The following is a 20,534-nucleotide window of genomic DNA, read 5'->3' on the forward strand; positions in this document are numbered from 1 at the left end:
AGCCTGTCCATTATCGACAAGGTACAAATCAGGACTTTGATGGAATACTCCCCTGTTGCCTGAATGGGTGCAGCTCCAACAACACTCAAAGCTTGATACCATCCAAGACGTAGCAGCCTACTTGATTAGCACCACATTCTCAAGCCTTCATCCTCTCCTCCATCGAAGCATATACTGCTGCTACTAAGTTATCTACAAGATGCACTGCAAAAAATCACTAAAGATCCTTTTGGACAGCTCCCTGTAAACTCTTAACTGCATCTTTCTAGAAGGGCAACGGCAGCAGATACTTGGGAACGCCATCTGCAAACTATCCTCCAAACCACTCCCCATCCTGACTTGGAAATATCTCCCTGTTCCTTCACTGCAGGGTAAAAGTACTGGAATTTGTTCCGAGAGTATTGTGGGTCAACTATGGCATTGTGGACTGCAGTGGTTCAGAAAGGCAGCTCACCACCACTTTTTTTTTTTCTCCTCCAGGGCACATGCTATCTTGTCCGCTCCACACTCCCCCTCCATCTCCACCACACCTGGCTGTTTTCCCTGCAACTGCAGAAAGTGCTACATCTGCCCCTGTACCTTCCTTACCCCCATCCCGGGCCCCAAGAAGACTATCCACATCAATTAGATGTTCACCTGCGCATCTGCTAACGTAGTATACTGCATCCACTTCCTGTTGTGGCCTCCCTGACATCGGGGGAACCATGTGGAGGCTTGGATGCTTTTGCGGAACACCTACACTTGGTTTGCACTAAACTGCACCTCCCAGTCGTGAACCATATCACCTCCCCCTCCCATTCCTCAGATGACATGTCCATCCTGGGCCTCCTGCAGTGCCACAACGATGCTACCTGAAGGTTGCAGGAACAGCACCTCGTATTCTGCCTGGGAACCCAGCAGCCCAATGGTATCAATGTGGACTTCACAAGCTTCAAAATCTCCCCTCCCCTATCGCGTCCTAAAACCAGCACAGCTCGTCCCTGCCTCCCTAACTTGTTCTTCTTCGCACCTATCCCCTCTCTCTCACCTCAAGCCCCACCCCTATCTCCTGCCTACTAACCTCATCCCACCCCCTTGACCTGTCTGTCCTCCCTGGACTGACCTATCCCCTCCCTACCTCCCCACCTACACGCTCTCCTTTTTTACTGGCTCCATCCCTGTCTCTTTGACCAGTCTGTTGCCTCTCCACCTACTTTCTCCTCCTCCATCTGTTGTCTCTCTGCCTCCGCCTCCCCCTCTCTGCCTATTTATTTCAGAACCCCCTTCCCCCTCCCCCATTTCTGAAGAAGGGTCTAGGCCCAAAACATCAGACTTCCTCCTCCTCTGTTTCTTGGCCTGCTGTGTTCATCCGGCTCACACCTTATTATCTCAAATGCTATAAATGCTGGCCAGTCAATGATGCCCATGTCACGCAAGTGGAGGGGAAAAAACCATTATTTTTTCTCTCTTACTACTTCTCCTTTGTTGTAGCTTTTCTCATTTATTCCTTTCCATCAGTTAAATTCACTGAAACGAATCCAGCTCATACGTATTAAATGTAAACACGTGGTGTAAATGCATGTGCTGACCACTGAAATTCTAATAAAACATAGAACAGTACAGCAACAGGAACAGGCCCTTCAGTCCACCATGTTTGTGCTGCCAACAATGCTGTTCTAAAATGACCATTTTCGTTAATGATGTAAACTGCCATCTGCTGGATGTGCTTAATTACTGAAGCTTGCATCCTTTGCTATGCTTCACAACAGTTTTTCTTTCATGTTTGGAATTGTTAATTGTCTTCTGAGTTTTTATTTCAAGTACAGTAAATGGATGACTAGGCAATTTGAATTTATTGCATGCTTTTAACATCAAAGATCCTAGGATACTCAGGAAAAATATGAGGAACAAAGCATTATTAATACTTGCATTTTGACATCTGACCCTTTAAAGGCTGAGACTATTGCTAATAAATGGTGGCTTTAGCAGGGAGGATGCAGAGTTTATGGCAGGGGTTAAAGATGGTTTCAGTCTACAATGCCTGCAGGAATTTGTGGCCTATCCAAGACTGAAATTTGGGTAAACCGATTGACACACAGGCAGTGGAGGTTCCTAGCGATGTGATGGGAAACTGTACTTGCAACTTAACTATTTGTGTCGACTAATCATCCCTAATGGAGAATAACGTCAGTGGAAGATGGAGTTATGACAGGACTGCAGACTAACAAGGGACAATGTATTGTAGTCAAAGATTGGCACTTGTGACCATCTTTACATCTGTACTTGGATTTAAGGGATTCAAATGTTGAAAGTGACAATGCTGTAGGATTATTAGAAATATTAATGAGCATTCCATTTCTCGCAGATCTAGGTTGATATGTGGCTCCTGCCGATAATGTTGAAAGAAATGTGAATTCTTAATTACTAATCCCTAAACCATCTGACATCTTGATCAGATTGCTCAATCTGATCTGATAAATGCATCACAGTACAATCTACCATTTGCAAATCAACACCTTGAGGACAGGTGGTTTGTGGTTTGGTTACTCTTTTGGATCCTACTTGGCCATATGTGACCAGGTATTATTTTTAGGAAGGTTTTGTCTATCCAAGAGTAACTGCAGTCTGACTCTGGTAGGTCCCTGTAAGACTGCTTTTTCTTACTCTACACTACATGATCTGTTTCAAGGAAACCTTCAGTGTGTCTTAATGTATCTTCCATAAGATATATTACATTTTTCTCTGGTATAGATTATGCCTTCCCTCTGACACAAGAGCGTACTGGCTAATGTATTGTTAGTGATCATATGATACTATAATCTCATTACTGCCTAAAAGAGGTAGCCAGTGAATGTAACTGGAGACAGGGGAGGTATAAAGATCAACAATCAACAGTCATTCAAATGCGACTAGAAAGCACAGGTCCTGAACTATCCATTGTGCTGGATGCATGTAAAATTGATGATGACATTTACTCAGGCCCACAAGTGTCTGCCATGGGTCTTCATCGGACCCCAAGTCTGATTCTTGACCTGCAGATTTTTGGGCATCTCTGGCAGGATTTCTCCCAAAGTAATGGGACTTAGAATATCGGATTTGTTCCCTTTTTCTTCCCTTCTGTGGCAGTGCATTGCCTCATCATTTTAAGGCCTTCGGATTCAAAGCATGCAGCTTAATGGATAAATTGTCTCAATTTTGACCAATTGGTAGTAGGTCCTCCCTTCCATTCAGGTCAATGGTGCTATATTTCAAGGAAAGTTTCATGGTGTCTTGCTATGGTTTCCATTGCTCTGCCCGGAACATGAGCCAGTTCAGAACTGAGGAAAAAATTGATTTGATGGAGGTATGTTTTAGTCAAATGGGCATCATATCCAGCCCATCTTAATTGGTGCTGCAGAAGTTTTGGCTGAGTGCTTGTAGAGCTAGCTCCAAGAGACCTTTTTTGTCTGACATTCCTCCTATTGAGCCTGGAGAATGCAACTGAGGTATTGCTGGTTGAATTTTCCTAGCATGCTTGTCAGTCATGGATTTAGCCCAGGTACCACTGCTACACTGGGAGTGAGATGATGACAACTGCACTATATAATTTTTGAGGAAGGGTCTAGGCCCAAAAGTCAGCATTCCTGTTCCTCAGATGCTGCTTGGCCTGCTGTGTTCATCCAACTTGACACCTTTATTATCTTTACTATATAGTGCAATATGTTTTGTTGACTTGAGGACTTGCTGTTGTATCTTGTATTCAAACAAGGATATATGGTAGTCGCGATGCAATATATCTGAAAAGGAAATTCACCCCAACAAAGTTCAGCTGCCCTCGGAGATACTAACTCCTTGCCTGGATAACTCCTTTTTGTCCCCATGCCAAAGCTAAGCTTTACCTTACACCCTGATCCACACTTCCTCCACCCCCAGCACTACAGCACCTTCACCTCTAACTGGCAAAGCTGTACCACCTGCCCACTTACCTCCTCCCTCCCTGCTATCCAAGGGCCCAAATGTATCTTCCAGGTGAAGCAGTCACCTGTACTTCCCAGAATCTGGTCGACTGCATTCACTGCTCACGATGTGATCCCCTCTAGATTGGGGAAACAAAGTGTAGACTAGGTGACTGCTTTACAGAACATATATGTTCTGCCCACAAGACCTTGAGCTACCTGTTGCCTCCCACTTCAACACACCACACTGTCCCCTAGCCAACATCTGTCTCTGGCTGGCTGCAGTGTTCCAGCAAAGCTCAACGCAAACTGGAAGAACAACTCCTCATTTTCTGCTTGGGAACTCTTCAGCTCTCTGGACTTAATATTGAGTTCAATAATTTTAGGACCTAGACTCTCCCATGTCCTAGCCTCATAATCCACACACCAGGCCTTGCTACCACAGCCTGCCATTACACACCACCTATTGTCAGTCACTATCAGTCCCCATTAACAATTTTCACCCTCCCAGCCAGATCATTCTCAACTCCTTTTGTCTGTCCAACTCTTCTTCTTCTTCTCTCTTTAGGCTGTATTCTGTTGTTTACTCTGTACCCCAGCCCCTCCCTATTTTCTCTATATAAACTGACATATTTTCCCAGCTGCCATCAGTTCTGAGGAAGGGTCACCGGACCTGAAACGTTAACTCTAATTTTTTTTTTCTTCTCAGATGCTGCCAGACCTCCTGACCTTTTTTCAGCGACTTCTTCTGTTTTTGTTCCTGATTTACAACATCTGCAATTCTTTTGGTTTTTACTAAGTTGCTCGAACATGAGCATACACGTCATGAGTGTGTGGATGACTGTAGGCTACTTGCAATTAGTCCACACCAATTTGTAAGCCGCTCTTGATCTCTTCAGTATTGCATATGAATCTTAGCCTGACCTCCATGTTGCTGGCTTCGGGAGTTAAATATATTGAGGTGAAATATGTTCCAGGATAACTCACCTGATCATTTCTCATACTTTGCAAACACTGTCAAAAAGCTGTCATTTACAAGGGATCAAACACTAGATCTTCACCACCAGATCAGTCACTGCCTTATTCAGTATAGTTATTTGTAAAACGTCTGGAGACTTTCTCTCTAACGTGCTTATGAAATTTTGTAAAAATTAAACATCACTCCTAATTGCTTTCACTGACTACCTTTTAGACAGTAGTGAAATAGTGATTTATGATGCTGTAACAGTACATAAGCTGTTGTACTCTAGTGTCAGGAATGGAGTCTAGAGTGTGAGCACTGATATAATCAAATTTCACTTGCTAGGTGAAGATAATCTAAATACTAATTGTTTACTGTGAAAAGGATTTCAGCCTGAAATGGGGACAGGAACTGAGACAGTTTCATGCTACCAAATTTTGTCGATTTCCCGTTGCCATTTCGATCACCAATGATTTTGCTCAAGAGGGTGAAAGACAACCTGGCAACCTTTTTTGTTTTGGATTAATGTCTGATTTAGCCTTTTAACAAGCTTTGTCAGCTTATTCAAAGCCAATTTTCAATTTTTATGTAAAGTATCATGATGGATCTGGAACATGCAAGGATGCAGACATCACTGCTCTGCTCTGTTCAATTATGTGGGCGAATAAAATGGTGCACAACTGAGAAGGGTATCTATTGGCACATAACTGCCATTTTGTGAAGAAAGCAACAAAGTTCTTGCCTCCAGTATTGTACAGAAGATATTGCTTGGACAAGTCAGTGATTTAGAAACTACTTATTTAAGCAGATGGTGATTATCTTGTCTTTTGAGGAGGACCTTGTGCCTCACAATACTTCTTTCTGTGCACTGCCAATTGCTGTTAAATTGGACTGTTTAACTACTTTGCCTCCTGGTTCATTTCAAGAATTAACAGTAGACCTAAATGGCGCATCTCAAACAGCACCACACCATTGACATCTTACAGGTCATTTTTGATCTTTGCAAGAACTGTGCAGTACGTATAATGTTAGACATTGGACCTTTTGCAGGCACAGTAAGGTTCTTCTCTATTACTGGATTCACAAAGATGCCCAAAAATATAAACCACATGTGGCCACCATAGTACCAAATGAGTGGTCAGTGCGATTCAGCAACAGAGTGCTTCAACACAAATTTTCAGCTGGTATGCAACAGTAAAAAAGGCTTCATCCATGTGTAACCATTTAATTCTCTAGGATACTGTAGCTTTTCATGTCACCATCTGGGATGGTTTCTAGGAATCAAAATTTTGATTGAAGAGATGGCTACTCACTTATGTCAGCCGCAAAATTTAAAGCTAGTTCTATTTGTATCAAGACAGCGAAAAGGGACGAGAGGGTGAGACACTTGCTTAGTGGAAATCAGCTGACTCAGCACAAAGCGGAGTGAACCCTGGTTGTTCCTGGTTTGAGAGGTTAATTTGTAAATTAGGAAGGAAAGAGTCAACAAGTGAAGGCTTTTGTGTATTGCACACTTTCATCTTTTGTAGCCAAGAATTCTTGGCTGCAGTTTGTGAAAAGTTTAACTTTCCATAAACAGCTTATTTCAAAAAAGCATTACTGCCAAATGATATTGCTTGCCCTGTACATGCCATCATGATTCATTTGTTTTAAATAATTGTTCAATGATCTTGACAGGACTTTTAAACAAATAGCTGTTGGAAAAATTGTGAACAGTATTAAACGTTGTGTATTAATTTTCTTCAACTTCATTCAAGTCTGTGCAGTCAAATAGATCTGAAGGTAATAAATTTTGGTCATGTAACATTTGTTTTTATTTAGTTTTCAGGAAAGCACTTTGACAAAGGTTTAATCATAAATGAATTTGTAACATTTTCTTGTCCTCTGTTGACTTACACTATTTTAATTTGCTTGTGCAGAAAGATCATGCAGGTCTCCAGACATCTTTGGCATCAATTAATTAAACGCATTAAATCCCCACTTTGTGGCAGAGATTAAAATGGGCCCCTGTTCCTCATTCACCTGAACATTTATGATGTGCAATCCAATTATGATTATTTAGGCTCTTTAGCAATGATGTGCATCACTCCTAAGCCCTGTATTATTTTAAGTCTGCATAAATGAAAACATTCGTAGAAGTTTGTGTTGTGATCAAGAGCTGAAACCTTGTTTTTTGCCTTTCCCAAATAGATTATTTATATCTATTTCACTGGCCCATACATGAACCTGAGATCTTCCCAGTTTGTATGACACTGTCTTAAAGTGTTTTTGTCTTTTTTAAATGAATCATGAGGGTGAGGTGAGAAATGATGGACAAGGAACAAAGTGTGGAAGCCTTTGTTAAATATCTTGCCAACTTTCAATACGTTCTATTTGTTTCAGATTTAAACTGATTTTTATGGGAGGAGCTTCTGTAGAATACTTGTGTATATGCAAACATGTGAAGGAACATATAACTGAAATCTACTAGGTAATGCAAGTTTGACATTTCACTGAGTAGTCAAATTGGGTAGTTGACCAATTTGGCTGAATTTCCATGACTCTTACAGTTGGCAGAAATATCAAGGGATCTGAGGGTTGCCTGCCTCTCCCTTTTTGGTTTGATTTGGAATGTGTTATGTGGAAGAAATAAATTATATGTTTTGTTACAATGCCAAAGTTGCACGAAAAGTTCAATGGTGCCAAAAAGGGGGTAAAATTGTGTGATTTCTAGATTTGACCTGAGCTGCATTTTTAAAAAAGTCAACTAGTGCCAATGAAACAAAATATAAGTTCATTAATGAAAGAGCTGTTTACGGTTCATTGCTATGCCCAGGTTGACTGCTGCCATTCCTTGCATTGTTACAGTGACTAAACATTGCAGCTATCTACTTATAAAGCATTTTGGAATATTGAGATTATGAAATGCTAGATGATTCTCCCCCTTGCCCTTCCCTGAGATTTCTAAAAATGTAATTGGAACATTTTGATAAGGATTTTAACATGATGTTATAGAATGTTGGCATCATTTTTCCGCCATAGCCTGGGGAAACTTATCTTTTGCAAACACATGTGCCTCAGCTCTGTTTATGAAAGCAAGATATTGGACATGTTGTTCAGTGAATTGTGTGGCAAGCAAGATCAAAGCTTTCCAGTGCCTGGAATTTGACTTCCAAGGCACTGGCACAATTTGTGAAGCTAAGTTGTCCACTGCTTCACACATTGCAAGGAGGTAACTACCTCTCCTCATGCTGTGGTGCTCATCTCTCAACTGTCAGAAGATGACACTCCCTGAATAAAACTGAGCTTGCTGCCTGCTTCATGGAGAAACATCATGAGGGAATAATGGACAAGGGATAAGGAGATAACATTAGTGCTCTTCCTGGCTGACTGCAACAAGAGTCTACCCATCAAATTCAGCCTGGAGTCAGAGATAGTAGCATGACTGAGTGTTGCCTTGACCAGACAGCAGGATAAGTGGCACTTGCGTAGCTATCACACTCTAACTTAACTACTGTTGTTGCATTTCACCCCAGGCTCATGATTACAGCTCTCTGTACTGCACACATCTTGTCTAGTTAAAGGCTCAGACTGAACTACAACTACTGGCTCTTCCTGCCCTCTGCTTTCTACTAAGTCACCTCTTTGTGCTTATGCATGATCATTAACGTTTCTTGTTTCTGTTGCACACTGCCCTTCTTTCATAGTAGGAGAAACTGCCTCACAGTCAGGTTGAGAAGTCTGAAACAAGCAGAGTGGTGGCAGTTTTGAACATCTGGTTCTTCACTCCCTCCGAGATGCGTGAAATGGAGAAGGATTCTTAAAGTCATACAATGCAGAAAAACCCTTCAGCCCATCAGATCGTACCGACATAACTACCACTAAAGGCACGCAGTTTCCTGCACTTGTCCCATATCCTTGAATGTACAATATTTCAAGTGCTCATTGAAATATTTGCTGAAGGTTGTAAGGTTTCCAGCCTCCATGACCAGCCCAGGCAGTGCATTCCAGATCCCCTCCACCTTTTGAGTGAATGTCTGTCTTTGTCTTTTTCTCAAATCCCCTCTAAATTTCTTACCCTTAACCCTAAAACTGCTCTGTATTCATTCTGTCCAAACCCCTCATTTGCTTAAATTTCTAGAAGACTAGGACTGCTCATGTGATGACTGGAAGACAATGTTAGGCAACCAACCCAGTAACTCCATTGTATTGTGCTAATCTCTGATTGATTAATGCCAGCATTGACTCATTCTTGTTTAACACCAGCTTTTAGCCACTTTTTTCCAACTAATTCCTTCCCTTGTGTATAAATAGTAGGTGCTCAGGTAATGTCCAGAAGCTCGTGGACACAACCTGAAACCCTCACTGACAATTCCAACTCAAGGGGGAAGACATACACCTGTTTGCAGCAACAAGTAACATGCTGAACCTGTAGAGACAAGCGCAGAAACATTAGGGTGTGGCAGAAGTATTTAGTAGGCTGCCACAAATGGAGTTGTCCTTATGTTTTCAGCCTGCAGCAGGCCTGGGCTATCGGTCAAAAGGTTGCAGAGATAACTATCTAAGTATTCCAAATCAGTATGGTCAAGCACAGCCATCCCAGCTGTGGAGTCAGGTCTGCACCTAAAAATGGGAGGGAGAGGAACAAGTCACCAACCTGAAGACACCATAGGTGGTATGGTTGCTACACCACTATAAACACTCCATGATTTTTAAAATGTTATTTTTAAACCTGCACTGTTAAAATGTATGTTGTCCTATTATTTTGCTATAGGACCTGGTTAAATCAGTGTCATATGAGAGATGAGGAGCCTCTTCATACATCCCAAGGATGTGAGGTGTTCTAACTGCTAGCGTTGTCATCTCTTGCAGATAGCCTCATATCATGGATCGTCCTGTCTTAATTTTGAGGAATGAGCTAAGACACTGTGTATATCTTGGACAGTGCTTTTTGCTTCACTCTCCCCTATATGAATGGCAAGACTCTGAACTTGCTATTTAATGTATGGGACATAATTAGGAGAGTTTCTCTCAGCATGAGAATCTCATTTTTTTTTTTGAAATCACCCAATTTATGCCAACCTGCTTGCAACCATTCTTACTCCCTCAGACAGGGGAAAATTATGGAGTCCGACCTGAAATCGCTCCACAGAGGCCAGTATCCTGTTTTCCAAGTCACCCTTTTGTGTGGAGAGTCCTTTGACATGGATGCAGCCCCCTCCGAGCCAGGTTTCAGAACAGAATCACTGACACTTAACTTCTGTTTTATATCTGTCAGCCAGGGCTCCCTGCATGCAGTACATTCAACAGCCCCAGTCAGAGAGCTCACATTCTGAGGTCCATCGGGACTGACCTCATTACTGAATTCCCCCCCCCCCCCCCCCCCCCGCCCCAAACCACCACCACCACCACCAACTCCTGAGTTGAAGGACGCAAGTTGGTTCTTTTTATGTGGCTTCAGAGACTTCTCCCCATTAGCAATCCCATCATTCCGAAAGGGCTGCCCAGTGCCATGTGCCTGATAGGCAGAAGTATCTGCATCAGATACTTCTGATTCTGACAGAAATAAGAAGGGAAGGAATCAGCAAACCAGTCCAGTTTGCAGAATGGGCAGCACTGGCTGTACCAATTTTTGAAGCCGGAAAGGCCAGTTTGCCTTCGTGGGAATTTTAAATGAATCATAAACCACTTTTCATAACTAGGTAAATACCAATCCCTCATAGAGATTTACATGCAAAGCTGGCAGGGTGGCTGCCCTTCAAAGCTGGACACACCATGCATTCCTGCAATTATGGTTAGATGAATTCTTTCCTGTTGTTAATGCTTTGTTTAGATAAATGACAATCGGGGATAGACCTATGACACTCCTGTTTTTTTTGAGAGGATTTTAATTTAAAAAAAAAAGCTATTTGCCTCAGCAGCCTGTTGAGGATTATTATTACCCACCTCTGGAGCTGGTGGGACTTGAATCTGGGTCTGTCAGTTCAGGAGTAGGCACTCTACCTCTGTGCCACAAGTGGGCTCCTTTTTAAAAGGTACAATCACCATAGCCCTAGAAAACCACGACTAGTGGTGAGATATTAACCACAAGGTCACCACATCTCCAGATGAGAGGCAAGGTTGAGAAGGCAGCATCTTCATGATGACCTCAGCCAGTGGGAAGTGAACCCATACTGTTGCCAATACTGTGTGGCAAACCAGCTGTCCCAGACAATTGAGCTAACAAACCATCAGATGTTCCTGTTTATATCTGTCAGCTAGGGCTCCCTGAATGGACCAAATTAACGGCCCCACTCAGAACTCATATTTGAGGTCCACTTGGCTGACCTCATTACAATCACTACATTTAGTTACTGAGATCTACAGTGCAGATAAAGGTCATTTGGCTAATTGAGTCTGCTCCGGTCAAAAACAACTACCTGGTTCTAATCCCATTTTCTTGCACTTGGTCCATAGCCCTGCATGCCTCGGCAAAACAAGTGCATATCGAAATAATTCTTAATTGTTATGAAGGTTTCTGTCTCTATGACCCTTATGGGCAGTAAGTTCCAGCTCTCCCCCACCCCTGGATGAAAGTGTTTTTTTTCCCCCCTCACATCTCCTCTAAACCTCAATTCTTTAACTGGGTAGCACGGTGGCTCGGTAGTTAGCACTGCTGCCTCATAGTGCCAGGGACCCAGGTTTGATTCCACCCTTGGGCGACTATCTGTCTCTGTGGAGTTTGCACATTCTGTGTCTGCGTGGGTTGTGTCAATGGGGTGGGGTCTGGGTGGGATGCTTTGAGGTTCGGTGTGGACTTGTTGGGCCAAATGGCTGTTTTTACATTGTAGGGGTTCTGTGATTGAAAATCTATACCCCGTGGTCATTGATTCCTCCATAAAGAAGAAGCTTTGCTTCCTGTTAGCCCTATCTATGCCTTGATGATTTTATACATCTCAATCACACCACCTCTCAATCTCTTCCGCTTTCAGGACAACAATCCCAGACTGTCCAATCTCTCTATAATTGAAACTCTCCAGCCCAGGCAACATCCTAGTCCATCTCCTTTGTGCCTTCTGCAGCAGTATCACTTCTATTTTATTGGTGGAATCCAAAACTGCACACAATACTCTAACTGTGGCCGAACCAATGACTTATAAAGTTCCAACATTACCTCCCTTCTCTTAAACTCTGTTTTCAGCTAATAAAGACAAGTGTAGCATATGCCGCCTTAACCATTTTATCCACCTGTCCCGATTATCTTAAAAGATCAGGACATACGTATGCCAAAGTCCCTCTGCTTCAGATAGTCTGAACTGTCGCCGCTGGAGTCTGAAAACAAGGTGTAGAAGTGAATGATCTCAGCAGGCCAGGCAGCATCAGAGGATCAGGAAAGCTGACATTTCAGGTCTGGACCCTTCCTTGATGCATCCCAGAGTCCTGCTGTTCATGTATTCTGTTGTCTTAATTGTCCAGCCCAAGTACATCACCTCATGTTTTATCCATCATTCCTGTCATTATAAAAGTTAAGTTTCTTTTCCACCCACTTTCTTGTCATGTGTGGAAGTAGCAATTAATTAGTTTTGTCTTAGGTTTTTGATTTTTATTTTATCTCTTGCAAAGTCAATTTTAGAACTGAAGGCATGATTTCACTTAGTTCTAATAAAATGTCGTCGACCTGAAAATACTGCTCTGACTACTTGAATATGTCCAGCATTATTTGTTTTATCTAAGATTTTCAACATCTGTAGAATTCTGCTGTTGTATTTCACTCAGTCCTGAATTTGACAGTCAGTAATTTTATGTGAAAAGTTTGAATCTAACTGCAACTTTCTTTTTTCCTGAAACAGCTTGAAGTGACTGATGACCTAGATGAGCGTAGACTTATTCGCTCCACTATATGTGAGCAGAGGAGGAAAGAACTGAAAGGGATGGAGGAAGCACTATCTTCAAAACGCTTTCGTTCTGAAAGAACAAGTGAACACCTTGAAAATAAAGAGAATCGTCAACGGTAAGGTTATAAGCAGTGCATCAGTGAATTTTGATACTTACGGCTTAAGTGAATACTAATTTATTGGGCAGAGTATTTTGCAATGGTGTTTCCTATATAAAGGAACTTCCTGCATGGTCTTTCTGGTACCAAATATGTATATCTCATACATACAGTTCCCTGATAACACTTTTTTAAAAAAAAACTTGCTTCCTGATGTGGGTCTAGGCTATTCAAAATTCCCAAAGCTCAAACACTGTTATTGCTAACACAGCTGATATTAGTGGAAGCATTGTATTTCCTGAGTTTGCCTCTAGATTAGACGAAGAGAAAATAACTGTGACCCCCTGCTGAAAATTGTACCTGTTTGTGAAGTTGGAATTGGACTACAATGATTAGTTTGTCTAGTTAAGCTATTTATCCATAGATTGTGAGCTTTTGCATGAAGATGGGCTTCAATCCAGATAAATGCGAGGTATTGCATTTTGGTACAACAAGCAAGGGTACGGCTTAAACAACTAACAGTAAGGCCTTTTTTAGTGTTGTTGAACAGAGGAATCTAGAGGTTCAGGTACATAATTCTTTGAGCCACGTTTATAGACAGGTGGTTAAAAAGGCATTTGGCATGCTTGCCTTCATCACTCAGTCCTTTTGTGTACAGGAGTTGGGAAGCCACGTTGAGATTGTACAGGACATTGGTGAAGCCTCTTCAAGAATATTGTGCTTAATTCTAGTTGTCCAGTTATAGGAATAATATCATTTAAGTTGGAGGTGGTTCAGAAGAGATTTGCCAGGTCTGGAAGGTTTGAGTGATAAGGAAAAGCTGGTGGATTGGAATGTTTTGGAGACCTGTCCTTTTGATTCAAGGATCCATTGGGCCCTCTGAATTTCTTTGTTCCAATCACCTTATTTTTGAAGCTTATTCATTACATTTCTTAAATCCAAAAGTTTATAGATCACTTACCAAAATTTATGCAAAGCAAGAATTGTTTCTGGTTTGTTGCTGTTTCATCTGAGTGACCATTTTTAGAATCATAGTCATACAGCGCAGAAACAGACCTTTTTGGTCCAACCAGTCACTGCTAAACATAATCCTAAACTAAACTAGTCCCACTGCTTGCTCCTGACCCATATCCCTCAACACTTGCTATTCATGTATTTGTCCAGATGTATTTTAAATGTTGTAATTGTACCCACATCCACCACTGAAGTGTGAGAGGTTTTGCGGTGACCTTACAGAAGTTTATAAAATGAGAGGCACAGATAGAATTCATGGTGCTTATTTTTCCCTATAACAGGGAATTTTAAGACGAACATGCAAATTTTTAAGATGAGAAAGATGGAAAAAGACATGGGGGCAAATTTTATTACGCAGTGGTTTGCATGCGGAATGAACTTCCTTTGGAAAGTGACCTATAAGTGTTTGGATTATTAATAATAATGAATAGCCTTCAAAAGCAAGATGATTAGAACAAAGAAATTAGAGGGACAGATGGGCCCTCTAATCAAAGGCCAGGCTTCCCAAAACCTAAAGTCCATGTTTGGGACCAAACACTAAGCACACATGATTCTTGGCAACACAGTACCACACATCTGTGATAACAGACTTTTAAACGTGTTTGAAATAAATTAGTGAAGAATAAAAAGAGTGTCAATGTTTGACAAGTGACCAGCTGTAACTTGCTTAGCTTGAGTGAAGTTTCATTCCAATTCAGTTTTATTCTCTGGTATGAATTAGTACAACGGGCCAAGAGGTCTTACGACTAGTAGTTTTTAAAAATGGCCCTGAAGAAGTTATTATGGGCTTGAAATATTAGCTGTTTTTCTCTCTCCACAGATGCTACAAAACCTGAGTTTCTCCACCATTATTTACGTATCCTTCTGGCCAGCCATATCTCCACCGCAGTTATATTGGCAAATTGTCAGGTCTGATGTGTTTTTACAGCACATGGTTCTTGTTTCAGCAGTGGGATTGGTTAGCCAACCTGTCTGTGGGTACCTTTAATTGAGCAATTAATATCCACTGAAGTCTTGTACAATAATTCTTATTCATTCTGGAGATGAGCTTTGCTGGCTGGGCTCCAATTTCCTGTCCATTGCTAATTGACCTTGAGAAGTTGGTGGTGAGCTGTTATATCTAACCACTGTGGGTCATTTTGTGTAGACACTCCTACAAAGCTATTAGGGAAGAAGTCCTGGGAATTTGACCCGGTGGCAGTGAAGGAACACAGTATAGTTCCAAGTTAGGATGGGAGTGAGTAATATTGTTCCAGATAAAAACCATATAGACAATAGACATTGAGTTTGGAAATGAAAACCCAAAAGCACTGTGGAAATCAGAAACAAAAACATTAATTGCCGGAAAAACTCTGAACTGAAGAAGGGCCACTACCCTTGAAATGTTAACTCTGTTTTCTCTCCACAATGCTGCCAGAACTGTTCAGTTGTCCCAGCAATTTGTTTTGAAAACCCCTTTTGATGGAAGCCTCTATAGTCATAAAGTATTACAGCAAAGAAAGATATCCTTTTGCCCCATCATGCCCACACTGATCATTTAAATTTCAATCTACTCTACTCTAATCCTGCTTGCTGCCACTTGGTCCATAAACCTTGTTGGTTTGGTGTTCCAAAGGTTCATCTAAATACTAGTTAAATGTTTTGATGGTTCTCAGCTCTGCAACCCTCAGGCAGTGAGTTCTCTATGCCAATCGCCTACTGGGTCCTGCATTTCTCTTTAGATTCACTCTAATCCTCTGCCCCATATCTAAGTATATTGCTCCTGGTTATTGACCCATTAACTAAAGGAACATTTTTAATCCTGTGTTGATTGTCATGAGGTCAACCAGCTAGATCTCATAGAATAAAAGTTCCCTAATTGAGGCTGTCAATCTGGTTGGCTGACATAAAAATTGTGTCGGGGATATTGACACTCTGGTGTTTGACCGAAATGAGGCAATACTATAAATCAAAGTCTGTTCATGTGTAGAGAAAGGGTGACATGATAATGGGATATCAGCTTCTGTAGAGTTAAAAAACGTTTTCGACCCTATTTGTGCCTCAATCTTATCAACCTCAGTTTGGTTCTCCTTTGACCTTGTGTGTCCCCAGGGAAACAAACCCAGCCCATGTATTATTATTTCTTAGCTGAAATGCTGCAGCTGAGGCAATATCCTGGTGAACCTCCTCTGCACATTCTTTCGTACAATCTCATTCCTCTGACCGCATGATGACTAGAACTGCACATACACACACCAAAAAGTGTATAAAAATTTGGTGTGAAGAGAAATCTAATTACACACAGTATATCAGCTGTGGCCTAACCAACCTCCTAAACTGATCCATCATAACCTCCAATTCTTGTATTCCATGTCTTGAAGAATAAAGGCGAGTATTCATATGTCATCTTAACCTAATCACCTGTCCTGTTGATTTCATACTTGCACACAAAGGTCCCACTGACCTCAATACTGCCCATTTATATACTTTCTTGCCTTGCAGTCCTCCCAAATCGCATCACTTCATGTTTTCTAGCAATAAACTCCATGTGCCTCTGTTCACCCATCATTCAGCCTGTCCAGAACTAACTTAAATTTTTAAAGTTTTCCTCCTTGCTATTTGCCACACTTATTTGCATGTTTCTTCTTTCATCTGCAGATGTTAGAGAATGGGCGTAGGAAAAATCAACCAAAACTCACTCAGGTCACAATATTCCCTACTGGCTGCTTGCTCCCTTGCACTCCTGCATAAATCACTCAATCACACCCTTATGACTTCCAGGATTAGTCTCCCACAGGACAAGTAGTCAAAATAAGGGACAGTCCTTTAAAATATCAGACAGTTGGTCAACCTGCGTTGCTGCTCATTATGCAAACTAAGGTGGCTGCTGTGTCAACTGATATGTCATCACTTCCTATGATAACTGTTCAGATAACCACACTTACTTTCATATAATTGGTACATCTTAGCATGAATACATGCACAAATTAATATTTCACATGAAACATAATAATTGGCAATTATAGAACTATTTAACATGGAACATTTAACTCGAGCAGAACATTTTGACTACAGTTTTACTGAGATGTTGTCAGTGCTTCATAGTCTTTTGAGGTGGACCGGTCATCAACTGACTTGACCAGACTTTGTAAACATTGTGGTTATGATGAGCTGTTTGTTCCTTCACACCAATTATTATGTTTTGGGCTGTCTGTGGACAATTTCATGGTATTTGTCATGTTGCTTGTTATCTCTTGGCAAAATTTACATGTGTTCATTGGGTGGCATAGTGCCAAGCTAGCAGAGCTTGATTCCTTCACAGTACTGCAGTCTGTTCTTGTCACATTTGTTCAGATGAGATTTGTTGCATACTGTGAACATTTCTCCTGAGGTAGTTCAGGAAAGATGCAAGAGTATGCAGTGGTGATGTCAGGAAATGATTAAGAAACTTTACATTGCCATCTCATGCAGCCGTAAGAACTCAAAGTTGAGGATAGCGGTGACCTAACGATGGTTGATGGAAATCGGAAGTTGTTGTGGTCGGATGGCTCACTGAGCCGGTTCGTTGTACCGCAGATGTTTCATTACCCTGCTAGGGCCGAGGAACGGGAGCTGTTTGTTCTTTGGTGAATCTGATCCCGGCGAGGATGTTTGAGTTTGTGTGCCGCCTCTAGTTTGGCCTGATTAATAATGACCAAGGTGTTGTTGTCCATGTAGAATATCCATAGTTTTGGTTGGAATAGCAGAAGGGTCATACTTTCAAGTCTCTGCATCACCGCTTCAGCTATTAGTCCGGAGATGTGTCCCATTGATCTGTTCATATATTTGGGCTGTGAAAGGTGAATTGGGTGATGAGTAGCTTCAGCATGTTGTCTGTGGAGATGGTGTCACTAGAGTCTTGTACTTATTTTAGTCATGCTGTCAATGTTTCTCTTGCTAGTGGTATGACTATCTGTGTGAATAGGGCAGTTAACATCAAATGATACCATGGTCTCATCATATATTCTTATGTTCTTGATGGAATTGAGGAACCCGTGGATTGAGTGGGGTGACTTGCTGATGAGGTACTTTAGTTCCTTTTGTAGCTCCTTGGCTAATCTGAGGGTACACCAGCTTCTTCAGTCTCAAATTATACTCTGATTTTCAAAATTATTTGAAATACTTGATGGCACATTTTAATAACTTCTTGTCACCACTTACGAAATATGTGTATAGGTGACAGAAAAGGAGGTCACTGTTCATTTTTCTGCTGTATCTGATTTTATAAACTTCTCAAATTGACAGGCATTTATAGCTTGATATCCTAATTAGAGTTCCCTTTTTTTTCCTCAAGTAGGGATAAAATTCTGAAACAGACAGAACATTTTTAATCAACCTATCTAATTTAGACCATTGAACAATACAGTACAGGAACAGGCCCTTCAGCCCACCATTTCTGTGTCGACCATTGTGCAGTTCTAGACAAATCCAATTACAACTGTTGAATATCCCTTAACTTCTGCTTTTTAAGACACAGTGATACCCCTAGAAGCTTGTATTTAGGAGCTGGGTTCTCTCCACAGCCACATTCGTGCTGGGGTGTCATTGGAGAGGGCAGCGTATCTGTTGATACTCTTGATGATTTTCAAGAAAGTTGGTAACTGTAGAGGGTAGAATGCCTTAACTCCCTTTGCAATTCTGATTTAGCCAACTCCCTCACCTTTTGCAATTGCATTGGCCCTAATGGGCTCTGAATATAAATTGAACAAATCGGAAACATTGGTGAGTTATTGGTTGTGGTTAATAAGTGAAAAATTGCCGCAGATAATTTGTTAGTGGGGAAAAGTCATTTGGTTGAGAAAGCACTTCTGGATTCTTTTTTAAAAAGAGCAGGGATCTATTTCCTCTTTGAAATCCATTTTGATTTATCCCTCTCCCTCGCTCGCTCTTATCTTTTGGAGATTTGCATGACTTTCTTCAAGGCCTTTGCATATAAATTAATCAACTGAAAACCTCAGGATACTTGGTGGATAATTCTTGAAAAATACGCTGGGTGATTTGATGATGGGGAGAAAGCCGTGTGAGATTACACTTCCTGATGTAAAAAGTGAGCTACTTCTCAATCTCAACCACCCCCCCCCCCCATCACTTTCAACTGTATCCCACTGTTCTAGTCAGGCATTGCATTTCAATTAATTGGAAATTGAGTTAGTGGTGGTGGACAATGGATGAAAAGTACCATAGATAATTTGGTATTGGGAGGTAAAAAAGCCAGTTGTGTACAAGAGCACTTCTGATTGTAAAAGTAATCAGGTTTTTAAAAAAAAACTGAGTTATTGCTTTCTCTGCTGTCTTGTCCCCCTCTCTGGTCTGTAGATGATTCTGCTGCCTTCCGGCAGACATCAAGAGGTGCAATGGCTGAAGAATGCATAATTGCAGGCAGTATCATTGATACAAATATTGCACTTCAGGTGGGAAGTGTTGAAAACTGCATACATTCACAATGGCCCATATCCCTCCATACCCTTCCTATTCATGTACACATCGAGAATCCTTTTAAATGTTGCAATTGTACCAGCCTCCACTATTTCCTCTAGCAGCTCATTCCATATATGCACCACTTTCTCCATGAAACTGTTGCCCCTTAGATCCCCTTTCAAAGCTTTTTCCTCACACCTTAAACTCTAATTTTGGACTTTGCAACACAGGGGTGGGGGCGGGGGGGAACACATGGCAGTTCACCTTATCCTTGCCCTTCATGATTTTATAAACGTGTATAAGGTCAGTCTCCACCTCTGATACTCGAGGGAAAATAGCCCTACCCTGTTCAGCCTCTTCCTTTTTAGCTCAAACCTGCCAACCCTGGCAACATCCTTGTAAATCTTTTCTGAACCGTTTCAAATTTCACAACATCTTTCCTGTAGTATGGAGACGAGAATTGAATGCAGTATTCCAAAAGTGGCCTTGCCAATGTCCTGGCATGGTGGCTCAGTGGTTAGCACTACTGCTTCACAGCTCCAGGAACCCAGGTTCGGTTCTACCTTCAGGCATCTGTCTGTGTGGAGCTTGCATGTTCTCCCAGTGTTTGCATGGGTTTCCTGTCACAGTCCTAAGATGTGCAGGGTATGTGGATTGGCTATGCCAAATTGCCCTTAGTGCCCAGGGATGTTTAGGTGGGTTAGACATGGTAAATGCAGGGTTAGGGAATGGGTCTGGGAGGGATGCTGTTCAGACGGGCAGTGTGGACTAGTTGGGCCAAATGGCCTGTTTCCACAGTAGGGATTCTGTCCAGCTGCAGCATGACCTGCCAACTCCAATACTCAGTGCACTGACCTAGAAAGTCAAGTGTACCAAACACAACCTTCCTGTCTACCTATGATTCCACTTTCAAGGAACTAATGACCCCGCACTCCAAATTTTCTTTGTTCAGCAACACTCCCCAGGACCTTACCTTATCAAAAGTCAACATCTGACCGAGCTCCCTTTGTACTCTGAGAGCTTTCTTCTTGGCTGTCCACTGCACCACCAAATTTGCATACCATACCTTCTGTATTCATAGAATCCCTACAGTGTGGAAACAGGCCCTTTGGCCCAACAAGCCCACACCAACTCTTGGAGCATCCCATCCGGACCCATTCCCCTAAACACTGTGGGCAATTTAGCATAGCCAATCCATCTAGCCAGCACCACTTTGGACAGTGGGAGGAAACTGGAGCACCCGGATGAAACCGATGCA

The 20,534-nt window shown here is 41.8% G+C and overlaps 1 protein-coding gene across 4 annotated transcripts in view; it reads left to right on the plus strand.

The window, feature by feature from the left end:
• smtnb (smoothelin b) overlaps positions 1–20,534 on the plus strand; it is a 276,452-nt gene that overhangs the window by 44,280 nt on the left and 211,638 nt on the right. For all 4 annotated transcript variants that reach the window (XM_048555897.1, XM_048555894.1, XM_048555895.1 and 1 more), the window contains exon 2: positions 12,684–12,844. In XM_048555897.1, coding sequence (XP_048411854.1) covers positions 12,684–12,844 — 161 coding nt within the window. The remainder of the gene's footprint in view (positions 1–12,683; positions 12,845–20,534) is intronic.

Source organism: Stegostoma tigrinum, chromosome 26 (assembly GCF_030684315.1).
Source record: "Stegostoma tigrinum isolate sSteTig4 chromosome 26, sSteTig4.hap1, whole genome shotgun sequence".
In the NCBI taxonomy this organism is placed as follows: Eukaryota; Metazoa; Chordata; class Chondrichthyes; order Orectolobiformes; family Stegostomatidae; genus Stegostoma; species Stegostoma tigrinum.